The sequence below is a fragment of the Aethalodelphis obliquidens genome, unplaced genomic scaffold (assembly GCF_003676395.1).
Source record: "Aethalodelphis obliquidens isolate GAN/ISIS:26980383/991018 unplaced genomic scaffold, ASM367639v1 scaffold43, whole genome shotgun sequence".
NCBI classification, from domain to species: domain Eukaryota; kingdom Metazoa; phylum Chordata; class Mammalia; order Artiodactyla; family Delphinidae; genus Aethalodelphis; species Aethalodelphis obliquidens.
This window is the reverse complement of record NW_020837987.1, coordinates 16,040,067-16,063,605: the sequence shown is the minus strand read 5'-3', so window position 1 is coordinate 16,063,605 and position 23,539 is coordinate 16,040,067. Positions and strand designations below refer to the sequence as shown.

At 38.8% G+C, this 23,539-nt stretch overlaps 1 protein-coding gene across 2 annotated transcripts in view; it reads left to right on the top strand.

Annotated features, from left to right (window-relative positions):
* The window catches only part of LOC113605702 (zinc finger protein 160-like), a 74,510-nt gene that overhangs the window by 3,229 nt on the left and 47,742 nt on the right, over positions 1-23,539 (top strand). Inside the window, exons 2-3 of one of the 2 annotated variants that reach the window (XM_027079242.1) lie at positions 2,110-2,199; positions 14,784-14,910. In XM_027079242.1, coding sequence (XP_026935043.1) covers positions 2,185-2,199; positions 14,784-14,910 — 142 coding nt within the window. In that variant the 5' untranslated portion in view covers positions 2,110-2,184. Of the gene's footprint in view, positions 1-2,109; positions 2,200-14,783; positions 14,911-23,539 lie in introns of those variants that run through there. The other variant, XR_003427305.1, reaches the window with a different exon arrangement.

Genomic DNA, 23,539 nt, shown 5'->3' with positions numbered 1-23,539 from the left:
TGGCTCTTTTAGGAGGACAAGCATCATCATGCCACCAATAGAGTAATATAGGGAAAATCTCAGATCATTTTTTGCGTTAACGTTGGTATCTTTGAGTATTTGGTGTTGCAAGTGAAGAAAGTTTCCTATGCATTTGGAAAGATGCAAAGAGAATCTGGAGTGTTGCCTTGGAAGATGTTGGGGTCTCACTGGGGCATGTGCATCATTGGAAATATCTCTCTTTTTAGTAGTTTTTTGGAGATTCCAGTGTTTTGCCTGGGTCACTGTAAATGAAAATACGGTGCCTTGTGTCTAGTGGGTCCTTGGGTGTCCTCTTATGTATTATCCCTCATGCATGAGTTATTAGGGCTTGAAATGTTTTCTGTCATTGTGTAACAGGATGAGGGGATCATTTTGGGCTCTATGGACACTGTGTTGGACCCCATGAGAGTTTGTAAGTTTGTTTGAGTCCAGACTGGAAATTATGAGTAGTAAGCTTAAGACTGCAGAATGTTTTTAGTAGGGAGGTCCTGCTAGGTATGGGTCTATGAGCCCAACTTGAGAAGAGTCATAAAGTCTCGTGTTGTTGGGAAAGATTATTGCAAGAATCAGAGGACAGCAACACTGCAGTGATCTGCAGTCCGGGGGCTCATCCTTGGGAAGATGCAGCTGCAACTTTCTTGCTGCCAGGCCAGTGCTGGGTACTCTATTATCCACTGCTGTCCCTCCCAAAATATGCACAGAGGCACAATACAGAGAACAGGGAACCTTTGTGTGCTGTTGGTGGGTGGGTAAATGGTACCGCTAAATTGGAAAATATGGAGTTTCCTTAATAAATTAAACATAGAACAGGCACACAATCTATCAAACTGTCTTCTGGCAGATATCCAAAGGAAAGGAAATCAGTGTTTTCAGGGACACATCTGCAGTCTCATGAGTATTATGGTATTTGCAGTAGCCAAGGAACAGAAACAACCAAAATGTCTGTTGACAAAAGAATGGGTAACAAAATCGTGGTATCAAAACATATACTGTATATTGTATAGTATGTATATAATATGTATAATGAAATGTTATTCACTGTATATAAATATGAAAAATCAAGGATCCTGCATTTATGACAAAATGAATGAACCTAGAGAACATTATGCTAAGTGAAATAAGCCTGACAAAGGACAGATATTGTACATGGAAACTAGAATTATCAAACTCATAGAGCCATAGAGTAGAAAGGCTGTTACCAGGAGCTGGGTGGTAGGGAAAATGGGGCAATGTCTGTCAAAGTATACAGATTTTCAGTTGTAAAATGAATAAGTTCTAGGGATCGGATGTACTGCATGCTGCCTATACTGTTTCTATATACTTGAAATTTGCTCACAGAGAAACAATTAAGTGTCCTCACAACAAACACACAAAATGGTAATTGTTAGTTGATGGAAGTGTGACTTGCTTGATGGTGATAATTATTCACAGTATACACATCTGTCAGAGGATCACTTTGTATACCTTACATTTACATCATTTTAATTCATCAGTTACACCTCAGTAAAGCTGGGAAAGAATAAGAAAGTGGGGCTGTGCTGGGCTTGCCTCCTGTGAGTGGTGCTCAACCCAGGCTTCCCATTAGATCGATGAGGCTTTATGCATAGACATGTTTTGTACCCTCTGACCAGGGATTCCTCTTCATGTAGTCAGTGTGGGACCAAAGCTCGATAATATTTACGTTGCCCCAGGTGATTCCAATCCGGATGCGTCACTGAGCATCAGGACTCTGGGTCCCCCCGTTCCTGAGGGCTGAGATCTGGGCTGAGGGTGAGGGCTCTGCTCTGCGTGGGGATGGATCAGGGCTGGTCTGTGACCTGCAGGGGATCGTCGGGTCCCCCTGAGGTGCCCGCTGCTGCTGGGTACGTGAGGGCCTCACCAGGAGGGGAGCCTGATCTGAAGGAAAGGGTGGGAAAACTCACTGGTTGGTCTGTGTGTGGGAGTTACTGTCCTGAGCCCCTCCTGGGACAGTGGGCAGCAGAGGACCGTCTGTTCCCCATGCTGAGGGCTTCCCTGTGTGTGTGGTGGTGACTCAGGAAGGGGGTGTGTTGATTGCAAGCATTAAACAGCCTGTTTTCCACTTTCAAGGTCAACCTCTAAAGACTCACGTTTCCTGAGGAGGAAGCCCGGAAGAGGAGGGAGAGGAAAGAAAAGGAGTCGGAAATGGCTCTTTCTCAGGTGAAGTCATATTCTCAGTTGTTTCTTCTGTCTGTCCTTCCTGAACTGCCCTTCTTTGGGCTTGCTGATCTTGTCTGACTCTGAAGTATCCTGCCTGACACCTGTGCCTCACACTCACCCGGGGCCCTCCCTCAGGGCCTGTCGTCTCCACTCAGATTTCACACCCACGGATTGGAGACGTGGTGTCAGTGCTCTTGGGCAGCAGGGACTGTTGAGGGGCCCCATCCGGATGCACTGTCCACTCTCTGTCAACCAGGATAGAGAAGCTGCACTTGGAAGTCGGGTATTAACGTGCACAGTACCTGGTAAAATCCGAAAATCAGACCAATTGGAGCAGTTTGTTCTGACTTTTTCTAAGGCAGTTCAAGGTAAACATGTGAGTCACTCTCCTTAAATCTTAATGATTGGGAATGGAATGGAAAGTTCAAAAATAGACATCAGTGGCAGAGGGTGTTTTAGTTTATCATCAGATTTAAACTATGAAATCAACCTAAATCTCTGGCAGTTGGAAATTCTTTAAATTACTTTCATCACCTCCATTCCTCAGAGGTTGTCTTTTCACTCTGGATTGTATCCTTTGACAGACAGAAAGTTTTACTTCTGATACGGGCAAGATTCCAGCTTCATTCTTTTCCTAGTAGATCTCTTTTCTCAGCACCATTGGTATTGATACTCTCCTTTCCCCTATGTGTATCTTGACACCCTTGTGAATACATTTTACATATACGCAAAGGATTATTTCTGAGTATTGTGTTCTGTTCATTTGGTTTATGTTATCTGTGTTTATACCGGTACCACACCATCTTGATTACTTCTTAATACGTTTTGAAATAAAAAGGGAGGCCTTCACCTTTCTTCTTGTTCAAGAGACTTTTGGCTATTTGTGGTCTCTAGAACTGCCCTGTGACTTTTAGCATTTTTTTTTTCCCTCTATTCCTGCAAAGATTGCTATGGAAATTTTGATAATGGGTCCACTGAATCTGTAGAACACTTTGTGTAGCTTGGATTTTTTCTGGGTTTTTGTTTTTTTTTTTTTTTTGCGGTACGCGGGCCTCTCACTGTTGTGGCCTCTCCCGCTGCGGAGCACAGGCTCCGGACGCACAGGCTCAGCGGCCATGGCTCACGGGCCCAGCCGCTCCGCGGCATGTGGGATCCTCCCGGACCGGGGCACGAACCCGTGTCCCCTGCATCGGCAGGCGGACTCTCAACCACTGCGCCACCAGGGAAGCCCTAGCTTGGATTTTTTAAGAGAATAAGTCTTCCAGCCCATGAGTACAGGTTGTCTTTCTATTTGTATCTTTTTGGATTTCTTTTAGCAATGGTTAGTAGTTTTCAGTGTACAAGTCTTTCACCATGTTGGCTAATTTATTCCTAAATATTTCATCCCTTTTTAATGCTATAGTAAATAAGATTGTTTTCTTGTTTTCTTCTGACATTGTTCATTGTGTATAGAAATGCAACCGATTTTTGCATTTGGAGTTTGTATACGACAACTTTTCTAACAGTCTTGATATAGCAGGTTTCTTACGGAATCTTTATGATTTTTACATATAAAACCTTGTCATCTAGGAAAGAAGGTAAGTTTACTTTTTTAGTTTGGATAACTTAGATTTCTTTTTCTTATCTAATTGCTTTGGCTAGGAGTTTCAGTACATTGTTGAACAGTGGTGCAGAGAGTGTGCGTCCTTGCCTTCTTTCTGATCTCAGAGGACAAGCTTTCAGTCTGTCTCCATTGAGAATGTTGTTAGCTGTGCTTTTTTCATAAATGGCGTTTATTATGTTGAGAGAATTTACTCTTTCTGGTTTGTTGAGTGTTTTATCTTGAAAGGTTGTTGAATTTTGTCAAATGCTTTTCTCTGCATCAATTGAGATGGTCCTGTGTGTTTTTTTCCTTTACTCTGTTAATGTGGTGTATCACATTAATTGATTTTGTACGTTGACTTCTCTTTGCCTTATATGAATAAAATCCACTTGGTCAACATGTCAGATCTTTTTAATGTGGTATTATTTTGCTAGTATGTTGTTAAGGATTTTGCATCAATATTCATCAGGGGTATTGGTTTCTAGTTTTACTTTCTTGTTGTGTTTTTGTCTGAGATTGGTATCAGAATCATGCTGGCTCCATAGAAAGAATTTGCAAGAGTTCCCTCTTCAACTCTGTAATTTTAGCAGGATTAGTGGTAATTCTTTTGTAAATATTTCATAGAATTTGGTCCTGGGTTTTTCTTGTTTGTTTGTTTTTTTTAAATATTTATTTATTTATTTTTGGTTGTGTTGGGTTTTCATTGCTGGGCGTGGGCTTTCTCTAGTTGTGGCAAGTGGGGGCTACTCTTTGTTGCGGTGCACAGGCTTCTCTTATTGTGGAGCATGGGCTCTAGGCCCACAGGCTGCAGTAGTTGTGGCACGTGAGCTCAGTAGGTGTGGCTTGCAGGCTCTAGAGTGCAGGCTCAGTAGTTGTGGCTTGCGGGCTCTAGAGCGCAGACTCAGTAGTTGTGGCAAATGGGCTTAGTTGCTCCATGGCATGTGGGATCTTCTCAGACCAGGGTTTGAACCCGTGTCCCCTGCAATGGCAGGTGGATTTTTAACCACTGTGCCACCAGGGAAGCCCTGGGTTTTTCTTTGTTGAGGTTTTTGATTACTTTTTGAATTTCTCTAGTTATAATTCGGTTCAAATTTTTTATTTTTTTTCTTTTGAATTTTATTTTTTTATACAGCAGGTTCTTATTAGTTATCCATTTTATACATATTAGTGTATATATGTCAATCCCAATCTCCCAATTCATCACACCACCACCACCTCCCCCGCCACTTTCCTCCCTTGGTGTCCATATGTTCTCTATATCTGTGTCTCAGTTTCTGTCCTGCAAACTAGTTCATCTGTACCATTTTTCTAGGTTCCATGTATATGCGTTAATATACAATATTTTTATCTTTCTGACTTACTTTACTCTGTATGACAGTCTCTAGATCCATCCACGTCTCTGCAAATGACCTAGTTTTGTTCCTTTTTATGGCTGAGTAATATTCCATTGTATATATGTACCACATCTTCTTTATCCATTTGTCTGTCAATGGGCATTTAGGTTGCTTCCATGACCTGGCTATTGTAAATAGTGCTGCAGTGAACATTGGGGTGCCTATGTCTTTTTGAATTGTGGTTTTCTCTGGGTATATGCCCAGTAGTGGTATTGCTGGGTCATATGGTAATTCTACTTTTAGTTTTTTTAAGGAACCTCCATACTGTGCTCCATAGTGGCTGTATCAGTTTACATTCCCACCAACAGTGCAAGAGGGTTCCCTTTTCTCCACACCCTCTCCAGCATTTATTGTTTCTAGATTTTCTAATGATGCCCATTCTAACTGGCGTGAGGTGATACCTCATTGTAGTTTTGATTTGCATTTCTCTAATCATTAGTGATGTTGAGCAGCTTTTCATGTGCTTCTTGGCCATCTGTAAGTCTTCTTTGGAGAAATGTCTATTTAGATCTTCTGCCCATTTTTGGATTGGGTTGTGGGTTTTTTTTTTTGCAGTGGCATATTTTATATATTAATAGAGGGGCTTAAATAAGACAGTTGTAGAAGCTGAAAGACAGGAAAGAAAAAAATGAATCTATGTGATATCTCGAAAACACATTTTTTTGTTTTACCATAGGTACCTTTTTTAAAATTTTTTTAAAGGTAACACTAGTGTTTTTTTAAAATTGCACACAGGTCTATAAACCTAATAAGTAGGTTTTTTTCTGTTTTTTTTAATACAGCAGGTTCTTATTAGTCATCAGTTTTATATACATCAGTGTATACATGTCAGTCCCAATTGCCCAATTCATCACACCACCATCACCACCACCCCCGCGGCTTTCCCCCCTTGGTGTTCATACGTTTGTTCTCTACGTGTGTGTCTCAATTTCTGCCCTGCAAACTGGTTCAGCTGTACCATTTTTCTAGATTCCACATATATGCGTTAATATACAATATTTGTTTTTCTCTTTCTGACTTACTTCACTCTGTATGACAGTCTCTAGATCCATCCACGACTCTATACAAATGACGCAATTTCGTTCCTTTTTATGGCTGAATAAAATTCCATTGTATATATGTACCACATCTTCTTTATCCGTTCGTCTGTTGATGGGCATTTAGGTTGCTTCCATTACCTGGCTATTGTAAATAGTACTGCAATGAATATTGGGGTGCATGTGTCTCTTTGAATTGTGGTTTTCTCTGGATATATGCCCAGTAGTGGGATTACTGGATTATATGTTAATTCTATTTTTAGTTTTTTAAGGAAACCTCCATACTGTTCTCCATAGTGGCTGTATCAGTTTACATTCCCACCAACAGTGCAAGAGGGTTCCCTTTTCTCCACACCCTCTCCAGCATTTGTTGTTTGTAGCTTTTCTGATGAAGCCCATTCTAACTGGTGTGAGATGTTACCTCCTTGTAGCTTTGATTTGCATCTCTCTAATAATTAGTGATGTTGAGCAGCTCTTCATGTGCTTCTTGGCCACCTGTAGGTCTTCTTTGGAGAAATGTCTATTTAGGTCTTCTGCCCATTTTTGGATTGGGTTGTTTGTTTTTTGAATATTGAGCTGCATGAGCTGTTTATATATCTTGGAGATAAATCCTTTGTCTGTTGATTCGTTTGCAAATATTTTCTCCCATTCTGAGTGTTGTCTTTTCGTCTTGTTTATGGTTTCCTTTGCTGTGCAAAAGCTTTTAAGTTTCATTAAGTCCCATTTGTTTATTTTTGGTTTTGTTTCCATTATTCTAGGAGGTGGATCAAAAAAGACCTTGCTGGGATTTATGTCAAAGAGTGTTCTTCCTATGTTTTCCTCTAAGAGTTTTATAGTGTCCAGTCTTACATTTAGGTCTCGAATCCATTTTGAGTTTATTTTTGTGTATGGTGTTAGGGAGTGTTCTAATTTCATTCTTTTACATGTAGCTGTCCAGTTTTCCCAGCACCACTTATTGAAGAGACTGTCTTTTCTCCATTGTATATCCTTGCCTCCTTTGTCATAGATTAGTTGACCGTAGGTGCGTGGGTTTACCTCTGGGCTTTCTATATTGTTCCATTGATCTATGTTTCTGTTTTTGTGCCAGTACCATATTGTCTCGATTACTGTAGCTTTGTAGTATAGTCTGAAGTCAGGGAGTCTGATTCCTCCAGCTCTGATTTTTTCCATCAAGACTGCTTTGGCTATTTGGGATCTTTTGTGTCTCCATACAGATTTTAAGATTTTTTGGTTCTAGTTCCATAAAAAATGCCATTGGTAATTTGATAGGGATTGCATTGAATCTGCAGGTCGCTTTGGGTAGTATAGTCATTTTCACAATATTGATTCTTCCAATCCAGGAACATGGTATATCTCTCCATCTGTTTGTATCATCTTTAATTTCTTTCATCAGTGTCTTATAGTTTTCTGCATACAGGTCTTTTGTCTCTAGGTAGGTTTATTCCTAGGTATTTTATTCTTTTTGTTGCATGGTAAATGGGAGTGTTTCCTTAATTTCTCTTTCAGATTTTTCTTCTTTAGTGTATAGGAATGCAAGAGATTTCTGTGCATTAATTTTGTATCCTGGAGCTTTACCACATTCATTGATTAGCTCTAGTAGTTTTCTGGTGGCATCTTTAGGATTCTCTATGTATAGTATCATGTCATCTGCAAACAGTGACAGTTTTACTTCTTTTCCAATTTGTATTCCTTTTATTTCTTCTTCTTCTCTAATTGCCGAGGCTAGGAGTTCCAAAACTATGTTGAATAGTAGCGGTGAGAATGGACATCCTTGTCTTTTTCCTGATCTTAGAGGAAATGCTTTCAGTTTTTCACCATTGAGAATGATGTTTGGTGTGGGTTTGTCATATATGACCTTTATTATGTTGAGGTAGGTTCCCTCTGTGCCCACTTTCTGGAGAGTTTTTATCATAAATGGATGTTGAATTTTGTCAAAAGCTTTTTCTGCATCTATTGATGATCATATGGTTTTTTTCCTTCAGTTTGTTAATATGGTGTATCACATTGATTGATTTGCATATATTGAAGAATCCTTGCATCCCTGGGATAAATCCCACTTGATCATGGTGTATGATCCTTTTAATGTGTTGCTGGATTCTGTTTGCTAGTATTTTGTTGAGGATTTTTGCATGTATGTTCATCAGTGATACTGGTCTGTAATTTTCTTTTTTTGTAGTATCTTTGTCTGTTTTGGTATCAGGGTGATGGTGGCCTCATAGAATGAGTTTGGGAGTGTTCCTTCCTCTGCAATTTTTTGGAAGAGTTTGAGAAGGATGGGTGTTAGCTCTTCTCTAAATGTTTGATAGAATTCACCTGTGAAGCCATCTGGTCCTGGACTTCTGTTTGTTGGAAGATTTTTAATCACAGTTTCGATTTCATTACTTGTGATTGGTCTGTTGATATTTTCTATTTCTTTCTGGTTCAGTCTTGGAAGGTTATACCTTTCTAAGAATTTGTCCATTTCTTCCAGGTTGTCCATTTTATTGGCATAGAGTTGCTTGTAGTAGTCTCTTAGGATGCTTTGTATTTCTGCGGTGTCCGTTGTAATTTCTCCTTTTTTATTACTAATTTTATTGATTTGAGTCCTCTCTTTTTCTTGATGAGTCTGGCTAATGGTTTATCAGTTTTGTTTATCTTCTCAAACAACCAACTTTTAGTTTTGTTGATCTTTACTATTGTTTTCTTTGTTTCTGTTTCTTTTATTTCTGTTCTTTATGATTTCTTTCCTTCTAGTACCTTTGGGTTTTGTTTGTTCTTTCTCTAGTTCCTGTAGGTGTAAAGTTAGATTGTTTGAGATGTTTGTTGTTTCCTGAGGTAGGATTTTATTGCTGTAAACTTCCCTCTTAAGCTTCCCTCGTCGTGTTTTCATTGTCATTTGTCTCTAGGTATTTTTTGATTTCCTCTTTGATATCTTCAGTGATCTCTTCGTTATTTAGTAACGTATTGTTTAGCCTCCATGTGTTTGTGTTTTTTATGTTTTTTTCCCCTGTAACTGATTTCTAATCTCATAGTGTTGTGGTCAGAGAAGATGCTTGATACGATTTCAGTTTTCTTAAATTTACTGAGGCTTGATTTGTGCCCCAAGATGTAATCTATCCTCGATGATGTTCCGTGCACACTTGAGAAAAAAAGTGTAATCTGCTGTTTTTGGATGGAATGTCCTATAAATATCAATTAAACCTCTCTGGTCTATTGTGTCATTTAAAGCTTCTGTTTCCTTATTAATTTTCTGTTTGGATGATCTGTAAGTGAGGTGTTAAAGTCCCCCACTATTACTGTGTTACTGTCGATTTCTTCTTTTATAGCTGTTAGCAGTTGCCTTATGTATTGAGGTGCTCCTGTGTTGGGTGCATATAGATTTAATATCTTCTTCTTGGATTGATCCCTTAATCATTATGTAGTGTCCTTCCTTGTCTCTTGTAACAGTCTTTATTTTAAAGTCTATTTTGTCTGATATGAGTATTGCTACTCCAGGTTTCTTTTGATTTCCATTTGCATGGAATATCTTTTTCCATCCCCTCACTTTTAGTCTGTATGTGTCCCTAGGTCTCAAGTGGGTCTCTTGTAGAGAGCATATATGTGGGTCTTGTTTTTGTATCCATTCAGCGAGCTGTTGTCTTTTGGTTGGAGTATTTAATCCATTCACATTTAAGGTAATTATTGATATGTATGTTCCTTTTACCATTTTCTTAATTGTTTTGGGTTTGTTTTTGTAGGTCTTTTTCCTCTCTTGTGTTTCCCACTTAGAGAAGTTCCTTTAGCATTTGTTGTAGAGCTGGTTTGGTGGTGCTGAATTCTTTTAGCTTTTGCTTGTCTGTAAGGCTTTTGATTTCTCCTTCGAATCTGAATGAGTACCTTGCTGGGTAGAGTCATCTTGGTTGTAGGTTTTTCCCTTTCATCACTTCAAGTATATTATGCCACTCCCTTCTGGCTTGTAGAGTTTCTGCTGAGAAATCAGCTGTTAACCTTATGGGAGTTCCCTTGTACGTTATTTGTTGTTTTGGCCTTGCTGCTTTCAATAATTTTTCTTTGTCTTTAAGTTTTGCCAATTTGATTACTGTGTGTCTTGATATGTTTCTCCTTGGGTTTATCCTGTATGGGACTCACTGCGCTTCCTGGACTTGGGTGGCTATTTCCTTTCCCATGTTAGGGAAGTTTTCGACTATAATCTCTTCAAATATTTTCTCGGGTCCTTTCTCTCTCTCTTCTCCTGGGACCCCTGTAATGCGAATGTTGTTGCGTTTAATGTTGTCCCAGAGGTCTCTTAGGCTGTCTTCATTTCTTTTCATTCTTTTTTTTTTTATTCTGTTCCGTAGCAGTGAATTCCACCATTCTGTCTTGCAGGTCACTTCTCTGTACTTCTGCCTTAGTTATTCTGCTATTGATTCGTTCTAATATATTTTTCATTTCAGTTATAGTATTGTTCATCTCTGTTTGTTTGTTCTTTAATTCCTCTAAGTCTTTGTTAAACATTTCTTGCATGTTCTTGATCTTTGCCTCCATTCTTTTTCCGAGGTCCTGGATCATCTTCACCATCATTATTCTGAATTCTTTTTCTGGAAGGTTGCCTATCTCCACTTCATTTAGTTGTTTTTCTGGGATTTTATCTTGTTCCTTCATCTGGTACATAGCCCTCTGCCTTTTCATCTTGTCTGTCTTTCTGTGAATGTGGTTTTTGTTCCACAGGCTGCAGGATTGTAGTTCTTCTAGCTTCTGTTGGCTGCCCTCTGGTGGATGAGACTGTCTAAGAGGCTTGTGCAAGTTTCCTGATGGGAGGGACTGGTGGTGGGTAGAGCTGGCTGTTGCTCTGGTGGGCAGAGCTCAGTAAAACTTTAATCCGCTTGTCTGCTCCTGGGTTTGGCTGGGTACCCTCCCTGTTGGTTCTTTGGCCTGAGGCGACCCAACACTGGAGCCTGTCGGGTTATTTGGTGGGGCTAATGGTGGACTCTGGGAGGACTCACACCAAGGAGTACTTCCCAGAACTTCTGCTGCCAGTGTCCTTGTCCCCACGGTGAGCACAGCCCCCCACCCCTGCCTCTGCAGGAGACCCTCCAACACTAGCAGGTAGGTCTGGTTCAGTCTCCTATGGGGTCACTGCTCCTTCCTCTGGGTCCTGATGCACACACTGCTTTATGTGTGCCCTCCAAGAGTGGAGTCTCTGTTTCCCCCAGTCCTGTCAAAGTTCTGCAATCAAATCCCACTAGCCTTCAAAGTCTGATTCTCTAGGAACTCCTCCTCCCGTTGCTGGACTCCGAGTTTGGAAAGCCTGACGTGGGGCTCAGAGCCTTCACTCCGGTGGGTGGACGTCTGTGGTGTAAGTGTTCTCCAGTCTGTGAATCACCCACCCAGCGGTTATGGGATTTGATTTTACTGTGATTGCGCCCCTCCTACCGGCTCATTGCGGCTTCTCCTTTGTCTTTGTACGTGAGGTATCTTTTTTGGTGAGTTCCAGTGTCTTCCTGTTGATGACTGTTCAGCAGTTAGTTGTGATTCCAGTGCTCTTGCACGAGGGAGTGAGAGCATGTCCTTCTAGTCTGCCATCTTGAACCAATCTCCAATTTTTTTATTTCATAATGATAAATCAAGTTTAGTAGGTTGTATGTTTCTAAGAATTTACCTGTATCTTTTAGATTCTGTACTTTGTAGGCATTATTGTTCATAGTACTTCCTTATCTTCCTTAAAAAACTTTCTTTGATATCAGTTGCAATCGTTTCTCTTTCATATCTGTTCTTAATTATTTGAATCTTTTTTTTTTTTCTTAGTGTAGCTAAGGGTCTTCTCATTCAGTTTTTTCAAAACACCAACTGTTGGTTTGTTCATTTTTATATTTTTCTACTTTCTATTTTATTTATCTCTGGTCTAATCTTTCTTTTTTTTTAAATACGTTAATTTATTAATTTTTGGCTGCATTGGGTCTTCGTTGTTGGGTGTTCGTTGCGGAGTGCAGGCTTCTGATTGTGGTGGCTTTTCTTGTTGCAGAGCTTGGGCTTTAGGCATGCAGGCTTCAGTAGTTGTGGCATGCAGGCTCAGTAGTTGTGGCACACAGGCTTAGTTGCTCTGCCCAGACTAGGGCTCGAACCTGTGTCCCCTGCATTGGCAGGCGGATTCTTAACCATTGCCCCACCAGGAAAGTCCCTGGTTTCACTTTTCTTATTTACCTCTTTCCTTCTGCTAAACTTGGGTTTAGTTTGTTTTTGTTTTTCTACTTCCTAGAGGTGTAAAAATAAATTTCTGATTTGAGATCTTTTTTTTTTACTGTAAGCATTTAGCAGTTTTGAATTTCCTTTTAGTACAGCCTTCATTGTGTGTTATAACTTTTGGTAGGTTGTATTTTCCTTTTCATCCATATATTTAAAAATTCCCTTGTGATTTCTTCTTAGACCCATTAGTGGTTTAAGAGTGAGTTGTTTAATTTCCGCATTTGGGGGAATTTTCTTTTTTTTCTTCTGCTGTTTATTTCATTGTTGTTTACTTTTATGATATCAGTCTCTTAAAATTGTTAAGATTTGTGTTTTGGCCAAACATGTGGTCTGTCATGGAGAATGCTTTATGTGTGCTTGAGACGCATGTGTTTTCTGCTGTTGGGTCATGTGATCTGTTATGTCTAATAACCAGTAAGGTCTGTAGTTTCCTTATTGATCTTTTTGGTTCCATCCGTAAGTTCAGCTGGGGCATTGAAGTCTCATAGTATTCCTGTGCTGCTATTTCTCTCTTCCTTTCCTTTAATGTTTGCTTCATTTTTCTGAGATATCTAATGTTAGATGTATATATATTTTTACTTGATACTTCTTTTTGGTAAATTGACCCATTTATCATTATATAATGTATTTTTGTCTCATGTCACTTGTTTTTCTTCAGTTTATTTTGTCTGGTATAATGTATTCTCTCCTGCTTTCTTTAGGATGGAATATATTTTTCCATCCTTTCACCTTTCTGTGTCCTTATATTTGTGAACACTAGCAGTTCCAAGTCTCTCACAGTGTGTCCCTTGCCCTCTGTTTTCCCCCGTTACTTACTCTAGTGGTCCCTGCTTAGGTACACTGTACAGTGGTGAAAGGCAGGTGCCCTGGCCAGCCCCCTTCACTCCACTGTAACTCCAGAGGGAATGCATCGAGTGTTTCCTTCTGTTCATGACATTTCTTGAAATGTTCTTGTTTAATCAGAATTTATTTTTTTCCATATCCTTTTTTTCTTGATTTTTAATTGTCCAGGAAGTTTTTAACTTTACTATTATGATATATTTTTTCATAACCTGTGGCAATAATGTATAATAGTAAATTTTCTGATTTCTAATCAATGTTTTATTGGTGGCAAAAACAAAGAAATTCTTTGGCTTTTGTTAATGCCTAGCTATGTAAATTTAAATGGATAAAATTGTATTTATATTTTTGAGCATGGTTATCTTATTGAGATTTGAGTTCAAGTATTCTATTTTTTCTAATGTTCATACCATTTTTTTTTAGTATGCTACTACAGAATCACGTTGACAAACTAAATTAAGTACAGTGGATACATTTTCATTGTCTGAAAGATGCTGAAATACATGTGAATAAAACGATGATAAAAAATTGTCCAAAAATCTGTCAAGAGATTTTTCTCTCATTTCAGTTATTTTTTATAGATATGTATGTGCATGAGTGCATGGATGTGCAAGTCTGTGGTTTAGAAAAAAGAGATCATGATTTTAAAACTATGTATTATATCTTTTTTCGGTTGAAATTGTCTTCAGTATATTCCATTGCCTGGAATTTTTCTATGCAATCCTGTTAATGGTTTAAGTAGTAGTAAGATTACTAACAATTTATGTGTATGTGCTGTGTGTCCACATCTGTAACGACCTTTCATGCCATTCACCTTGGACTTCTTTCAAGTTTTCTCAGGGAACCCTCTGTCCATGTACTTCTAATGCTTTCTGTATTACTTAACTATTTGATTCTTAAGCTTCAGTTGCTGAGCACAGCCCTCTGAGTTCAAGTGTTTGCTGTAACATTTCTTACCTTCTTGATCTGAGTCAAGTTTCTCAGAGTGTCTGTGACAGTTTTTGTCCTCTGTAAGATGGGGACAGATCTTCCTTTAATGAGCTGTTATGTTGATAACAAGGTCTTGCCTGTAAAAGTACTTACTTAGAGTAACATTACTGTAACTTAGAGCAATAGGAAGTGTTCAGACACTTTTAGTCGTTGTTGTTATCATCATCATAGTTGAAGATTTTGACCTTTCATTAAAAGCACTGCGAACTTTGTCATCTCATCTGTATACTGAATCTCAGTGTGTAGAACGTAATACCTAACACTTCTGCATACACAACATGGTGTTGAGTGTTACTTATAGGCGTTTCATAGATTTTTCGACAGTGATGAAAAATCATATTAATTGGAGGACCTCATAGGTCTTATGAAAAAGTATAAGAAATTAAGATTAGAGATACGTAATTTTTCCAAATACCTCTAAATGGATCTGGTAGAACACATACTTTAATTGAATCAGTCCTTACCCCTTCCTCGTCTTTTCCATTTGTATGAAGATGAGAACTCTTCATGGCCCATTGGTGAAATGTGGTTTCATTTCAGGAACGGTTGACCTTTGAGGATGTGGCCATCGAATTCACTGAGGAGGAGTGGGAATGCCTGGACCCTGCTCAGAGGGCCTTGTACAGGGACGTGATGGTGGAGACCTACAGGAACCTGATCTCCCTGGGTGAGGATAACTTCCCTTCAGAGCTGGGATCTGCCCTTGGGTATCTTCGCATTTTCCCTCGTGTGCCTCTTGGGAGGCCCTGATAATCTTTGAAAGCCCTGTTGACTCCATCATGTGGCATCATGAGTTTAAACTGACCCTTTCTTCAGATGCTCTGCACGTTTCATGTTACGTCAGCGGTTGTCCCAGAGCTTAATTACGTACAAAGCTCAATGGCAAACTTTAAAAAATACCAAATTTCCTATTTTCTGCCTTTTGGCTTTTGACTCAGTTTTTGCAGGAAGAGAGCTTGATGTCTGCATATTACACCGTTCCCTGTGTAGAAGGGAGGCGGTGGATGAATTTGTGAAATACTTTTCCTGACCCATCTGTAATGTCCTCACCCCTCAGCTGAACAAAGAACTGGGATTTTAGGAAAACCACAGCACTTCACATTTCTTTGTCCTGATAAACCAGAATTTCTGTTTCTTTTTTAAAAAATTTTTTGGCCACACCTTCTGGCTTGTGGGATCTCAGTTCCCTGAGTAGGGATTGAACCCGTGCCCTCTGCATTGGAAGCATGGAGTCTTAACCGGTGGGCCACCAGGGAAGTCCCAGAATTTCTTTTTCTGATCTGAATATTATCTCCACATTGGAGCAAGAGAAAGAGCCGTGGACAGTGGGGAGAAATGTGAAAAATAGCCAAGAATACATTGTGTGGGAGTCAAAAGTGCAAACAAAGATGGGTATCTCAGAAGGGCTGTTTCTTTTGTTTAGGGGTGTGTGGGACAGGCGGGTGGATTGGATCTTCTGTGATTGTTACTTCGGAAAAGTGTAAGGACAGTGGAAGGAGAGATGCTCCTTTTGATCCCAAATCCTACAAGGGGTGCCTATGTGAATCTCTCAGGCTCTTAGCTTGGCATCTGTGGGTCGAGTACATGGTCCCATCTCAAGATCCTATAATGTCTGACCCTTACACATTGTATTCTTTTTACTCTTGTACTGCTCTATCTGGTCTGGGAATGTCGACTGTTCCTAATTTTACCTAATTTTGCCTCTTAAATTTCTTTGAAGTATGTTCCTAAGGTCTGAAATTTTACCTGGTTTCCTTGTTGGGATAATCCACCTATGTTTATCTGGCAGCCTCTTGTGGAGTCTCTAGGGAGAGTGTTTACTGGGTAACAGAAAATTTTGATAGAGACACTATTCCTCGTACGTTGTAGTATTTTCTTGCTCTGTACAAAATCACCACTCGAAGCTACTCAGTAGAGTGGTCAGCATGTTCTAGGATATGAGATAGAAAGCACCACAAGAGTCTGACTGATAAGTCTTACCGGGTTTTTTTCTGGCTTTGGGGACTGTCACAAAAGGCTGTCTCAAGGGCACTGTGACCGTGTTATTCATGTGTCTCAATGACCATACATTTTAGCCTCTTTAAATTGGTATAGGAATTTATCCCAGGACAACTTTGTCAAAGCTCACATTCTCATATCTGTGAGGCTGTTGGCTAAAGTGTTGTTGATGCCACATTTTTCACTGCCTGTGCCATTGTTCATTCTACCCCAACAGCGAATTTTGAAGCGTCTTAATGAGAGCGTATGAAGTGGAGGGATACCTTCAGTGATGAACGATAATGTGTTTATAACACTGGTACTTTGATTTCGTACATTTCTATGCATTATAAATGATTTTTTATTTTATCATTAGGTTCAAATTTCCATGTTACTCTTGGGGGTTTTGTTTTATGTTTGCAACGCGTGGGATGGTTGATTGGGGATGGGTCCCTGTGGTGGAATTTGTTATCAGTCCCTCTTAGAATCTTTATATATTCTTCATACTCATCTATTATCAGATATGTGATTTAGAAATGTTTTCTCTTTTACTGTTGGTTGTCTTTTCACTGTGCTTTAATGCACAGTAGTTTATATTTTTGATATAGTCCAATTTATCTGTATTTTGTAGCCTGTGCTTTTGGTGTTATACCTGATAAATCATTTGTGGGTCCAATGACAAGAAACTTTTTCTGTATGTTTACTTCTAGGAGTTTTATATACTTGGGACTTAGGTTTAGGTCTTTGAACCATTTTGAGTTAATTTTTGTCTGTAGCGTAAGATAATGGTCTAAGTAAATACTTTTGTTAGTAGGTATCCAGTTTTGGCAACACATTTTAAAAAAAAATTTATTTTTAATTAATTAACTTTTTTTGGCTGCGTTGGGTCTTGCTGCGCATGGGCTTTCTCTACTTGTGGTGAGCAGGGTCTACTCTTTGTTACGTTGCACAGACTTTTCGTTGTGGTGGCTTCTCTTGTTGTGGAGCACCAGCTCTAGGCACGTGGGCTCAGTAGTTGCAGCACATGTGCTTAGTAGTTGTGGCACCCGGAGTTCAGTAGCTGTGACACATGGGCTCAGTAGTTGTGGCTTGTGGGCTCTAGAGTGCAGGCCCAGTAGTTGTGGCACACGGGCTTAGTTGCTCCATGGTATGTGGGATCTTCCCGGACCAGGGCTCGAACTCATGTCCCCTGCATTGACAGGTGGATTCTTAACCACTGCGCCACCAGGGAAGTCCTGTCAATACCTTTTGTTCCACTGACTGCATTCTCCCATTAAGTGGTCTTTACACCTTTTTGAAACATCGTTTAAACATCTACACAAGAGGTTTTTTTTTTAAAGTATAGTTAATTTATAATGTTGTGTTAATTTCAGGTGTATAGCAATTTACAAGATACTTAATATAGTTACCTGAGCTATACAGTAGGTCCTTGTTGTTTATCTATTTTATATATAGTAGTTTGTATATATTCATCCCAGACTCCTAATTTATCTCTCTCCTCGCCCCCCCACCCCCCCGCATCCTGCACTTTCCCCTTTGGTAACCGTAAGTTTGTTTTCTATGTCTGTGAGTCTATTTCTGTTTTGTATATAAGTTCATTTATATCACTTTTTTAGGTTCCACGTATAAGTAATATCATATATGTCTTTCTTTGTCTGACTTCACAGGTCCATCCATGTTGCTGCAAAAGGCATTATTTCATTGTCTTTTATGAATGAATAATATTCCATTGTATATATGTGCCACATCTTCTTTATCCCTTCATCTGTCAATGAAAATTTAGGTTGCTTCCATGTCCTGGCTAGTGTAAATAGTGTTGCTATAAACATTGGGGTGCATATATCTTTTCAAATTAGAGTTTTCATCTTTTCCGGATATATGCCCAGGATTGGAATTGCTTGTTCATGTGGTAGCTTTATTTTTAGTTCTTTAAGGAACCTCCATACGGTTCTCCAAAGTGGCTACAGCAGTTTACATTCCTTCCAGCAGTGTAGGAGTGTTCTGTTTTCTCCACACCCTCTCAAGCATTTACTGTTTGTAGACTTTTTTTTTTTGGCCACGCCGGATCTTAGTTGTGGCACGCAGAATATTTAGTTGGGGCATGCGGACTTCTTAGTTGCTGTATGACTCTCAGTTGCGACATGCGTATGGGATCTAGTTCCCCGACCAGGGATTGAACCTGGGCCCCCTGCATTGGCAGCGTGGAGCCTTACCGCCTGGACCACCAGGGAAGTCCCCTATTTGTAGACTTTTTGATGGTGGTCATTCTGACCAGCGTGAGGTGATAGCATTTTTTGGTTTTGATTTGCATTTACGTAATAATTAGTGACATTGAGCATCTTTTCATGTGGCTGTTGGCCATCTTTTTGTCTTCTTTGGAGAAATATCTATTTAGGTCTTCTGCTAATTTTTTGATTGGGTTGTATGGTTTTTTTGATATTAAGCTATATGAATTTTGTATATTTTGGAAATTAATCCCTTTTTGGTAGCATCATTTGCAAATATACTCTTCTAGTCCTTAGGTTGTATTTTCGTACTTTTTATGGTTTCCTTTGCTTCGCAGTAGCTTTTAAGTTTAATTAGGTCCCATTTGTTTATTTTTGCTTTTATTTCCGTGTCTCTAGGAGAGAGATCCAAAAAAATATTGCTGTGATTTATATCAAAGAGTGTTCTGCCTTTGTTTTCCTCTAGGAGTTTTATAGTATCTGGTCTTACATTTAGCTGTTTAATCCATTTTGAGTTTATTTTTGTATGTGGTGTTAGAGAATGTTCTAGTTTCATTATTTTCCATGTAGCTGTCCAGTTATCCCAGCACCACTTACTAAAAAGACTGTCTTTTCTCCATTGTATATTCTTTCCTTCTTTGTCATAGAATAATTGACTATAAGTGAGTGGGTTTATTTCTGGGCTTTCTATTCTGTTCCATTGATCTGTGTTTCTGTTTTTTGCCAGTACCATACCGTCTTGATGACTGTAGGTTTGTAGTATTGTCTGAAGTCAGGGAGTGTGATTCCTCTAGCTCCATTCTTCTTTCTCGAGATTGTTTTAGATATTCGGTGTCTTTTGTGTTTTCATACAAATTTTAAAAATGTTTTGTTCTCGTTCTGTGAAAAATGCCATTGTTAATTTGATAAGGATTGCATTGAATATGTAGATTGCCTTGGGTAATATGGTAATTTTAACAATGTTGCTTATTCCAATCCAAGAATATGGTATATATTTTCATCTGTTTGTGTCATCTTTGATATCTTTCATCAGCATCATATAGGTTTTTTTTGGGTTTTTTTGTGGTACGTGGGCCTCACACCGCTGTGGCCTCTCCCGCTGTGGAGCACAAGCTCCAGACGCGCAGGCCCAGCGGCCATGGCTCACGGGCCCAGCCGCTCTGCGGCATGTGGGATCCTCTCAGACCGGGGCACGAACCCGCGTCCCCTGCATCGGCAGGCGGACTCTCAACCACTGCGCCACCAGGGAAGCCCAGCATCATATAGTTTTACAAGTACAGTTATTTTGCTTCCTTAGGTAGGTTTATTCCTCGGAATGTTATTTTTTGTGATGAGATGATAAATGGGATTGTTTCCTTAATTTCACTTTCTGATATTTCATTGTTAGTATATAGAAATGCAACAGATTTTTGTATATTTATTTTTTATATTTATCCAGCAACTTTACCCTGTTCGTTGATGAGGTCTAGTAGTTATCTGGTGGCATCTTCAGGATTTTCTACGTGTAGCATCATGTCATCTGCATACAGTGATAGTTTTACTTCTTTTCCTATCTGGATTCCTTTTATTTCTTTTTGTTTTCTGATTGCAGTGGCTAGGACTTCCAAATGTATGTTGAATAAAAGTGGTGAGAGTGGACATCCTTGTCTTGTTCCTGATCTTAGAGGAAATGCTTTCACCTTTTCATTGTTGAGTATGATGTTAGTTGTGTGTTTGTCATATATGGTCTTTATTATGTTGAAGTAGGTTCCATTTGTGCTTACTTTCTGAAGCGTTTTTATCATAAATCAGTTGCTGAATTTTGTGAGAGGCTTTTTCTGCAACTACTGAGATGATCATATGGTTTTTAGTCTTCAATTTGTTAATGTGGTGTATCATATTAATTGACTTGCAGATATTGAAAATCTTGCATTCCTGGAATAAATCCCACTTGATCATGGTTTATGATTCTTTTAATGTATTGTTGGATTCTGTTTGCTAGTATTTTGTTGTGGGTTTTTGCATATATGTGATATTGACTTGTAATTTTCTTTTTTTGGAATATCTTTTTCTGGCTTTGGTGTCAGGGTTATTATGGCCTCACAGAATGAGTTCATTGGAAGTGTTCCTTCCTCTCCAAAAGTATTTTTTGTAATAGTTTCAGAAGAATGAGTGTTAGCTCTTGTCTGAATATCAGAATGGGAGAATTCACCTGTGAAGCCATCTGGTCCTGGACCTTTGTTTCTTGGAAGATTTTTAATCACAGTTACAATTTCAGTACTTGTGATTGGTCTGTTCCTATTTTCTATTTCTTCGTGGTTCATTCTTAGGAGATTGTACCTTTCTAACCCATTTCTTCTAGGTTGTCCATTTTATTGGAGTATAGTTTCTTGGAGAAGTCTCTTCTGATTCTTTGTATTTCTGTGGTGTCCATTGTAACGTATCCGTTTTGATTTCTGATTTTATTGATTTGGGCCCTCTCCCTTTGTTATTAATGACTCTGGCTCAATGTTTTTCAATATTCTTTTTTTCTTTTATTGGGGTATAGTGGTTTTACAATGTGTTTGTTTCTACTGTACAGCTAAGTGAAGTAGAGTTCCCTGTGCTGTACATCAGGTTCTCATTAGTTATCTATTTTACACATATTAGTATAAAATAGCATGTTAAAAGATACTTTCTTCTTTTCCAATATAAGCATTTAAAGCAGCAAATTTCCCTGTAATTACCATTTCACTTATTAGGTTTTTTTAAATTAATTTTTATTGGGGTATAGTTGCTTTACAATGTTGTGTTAGTTTCTACTGTACAGCAAAGTGAATCAACTCTACGTATACATATATCCCCTCTTTTTCGGATTTCCTTCCCATTTAGGTCACCACAGAGCATTGAGTAGAGTTCCCTGTGCTATACAGTAGGTTCTCATTAGTTATCTATTTTATACATAGTATCAATAGTGTATATATGACAATCCCAATCTCCCAATTCATCCCACCCGACCCTGCCCCTTGGTATCCATACGTTTGTTCTCTACATCTTTGTCTTTATTTCTGCCTTGCAAACAGGTTGATCTGTATCATTTTTCTAGATTCCACCTATATGCGTTAATATACGATGTTTGTTTTTCTCTGACTTACTTCACTCTGTATGACAGTGTCTAGGCCAACCACGTCTCTACAAATGACCCAATTTCATTCTGTTTATGACTGAGTAATATTCCACTGTGTATTTGTACTACATTTTCTTTATCTGTTGGTCTGTCAATAGGCATTTAGGTTGCTTCCAGGACCTGGCTATTCTAAATAGTGCTGCAATGAACATTGGGGTGAATGTGTCTTTGAGTTATGGTTTTCTCTGGGTATATGCCCAGTAGTGGGATTGCTGGGTCTTATGGTAATTCTATTTTTAGTTTTTTAAGGAACCTCCATACTGTTCTCCGTAGTGGCTGTATCAATTTCCATTCCCACCAACAGTGTGAGAGGGTTCCCTTGTCTCCACACCCTCTCTAGCATTTATTGTTTGTAAATTTTTTTATGATGGCCATTCTGACTTGTGTGAGCTGATGCCTCATTGTAGTCTTGATTTGCATTTCTCTAATAATTAGTGATGTTGAGCATGTTTTCATGTGCCTCTTGGCCCTCTGTATGTCTTTTTTGGAGAAATGTCTGTTTAGGTCTTCTGCCCATATTTTGATTGGGTTGTTTGTTTTTTTGATATTGAGCTGCATGAACTATTTGTATATTTTGGAGAGTAATCTTTGGTCCATTAATTCGTTTGTAATTATTTTCTCCCATTCTGAGGGTTGTCTTTTTGTCTTGTTTATGGTTTCCTTTGTTGTGCTGAAACTTTTAAGTTTAATTAGGTCCAATTTGTTTATTTTTGTTTTTATTTCCATTACTCTAGAAGGTTGGTCAGAAAAGATCTTGCTGTGATTGATGTCAAAGAGTGTTCTCTCTCTGTTTTCCTCTTAAGAGTTTTATAGTATGTGGCCTTACATTTAGGTCTTTAATCCATTTTGAGTTTATTTTTGTTTATGTTGTTAGGGAGTTTTCTAATTTCATTCTTCTACATGTAGCTGTCCAGTTTTCCCAGCACCACTTATTGAAGGTACTGTCACCATTGTATATTCTTGCCTCTGTTGTAGATTAATTGGCCATATGTACATGGGTTTATTTTGGGGCTCTCTATTCTGTTTCATAGATGTATGTGTCTGCTTTTGGGCAAGTACCACACTGTTCTGATGCCTGTGACTTTGTAGTATAGTCTGAAGTCAGGGAGCCTGATTCCTCCAGCTCTGTTTTTTTTCCCTCAAGATTGCTTTGGCTACTTGGGGTCTTTTGTGTTTCTATATAGATTTTAAGATTTTTTTTGTTCTAGTTCTGTGAAAAATGCCATTGGTAATTTGATAACAATTGCATTGAATCTGTAGATTGCTTTGGGTAGTATAGTCATTTTCACAGTATTGATTCTTCAAATCCAAGAACATGGTATATCTCTCCATCTGTTTGTGTCGTCTTAGATTTCTCTCATCAGTGTTTTATAGTTTTCTGAATACACGTCTTTTACCTCCTTGGGTAGGTTTATTCCTAGGTATTTTATTCTTTTTTTGTTGCAGTGGTGAATGGTATTGTTTCCTTAATTTCTCTTTCTGGTCTTTAGTTGTTCATGTATAGGAGTGCAAGAGATTTCTGTGCATTAATTTTGTATCCTGCAACTTTACCAAATTCATTGATTAGCTCTAGTGGTTTTCTGGTGGCATCTTTAGGATTTTCTACGTATAGTGTCATCTCATCTGCAAACAATTTTACTTCTTCTTTTCCAATTTTATATTCCTTTTGTTTCTTTTTCTTTTCTGATTTCTGTGGCTAGGACTTCCAAAACTGTATTGAATAGTAGTTATGAGAGTGGACCTCCTTGTCTTGTTCCTGATCTTCGAGGAAATGCTTTCAGTTTTTCAACATTGAGAATGATGTTAGCTGTGTGTCATACATGGCCTTTATTATGTTGAGGTAGGTTCCATCTGTGCCCACTTTCTGGAGAGTTTTTATCATAAATAGGTGTGGAATTTTGTTAAAAGCTTTTTCTGCATCTATTCAAATGATCATATGGTTTTCATTC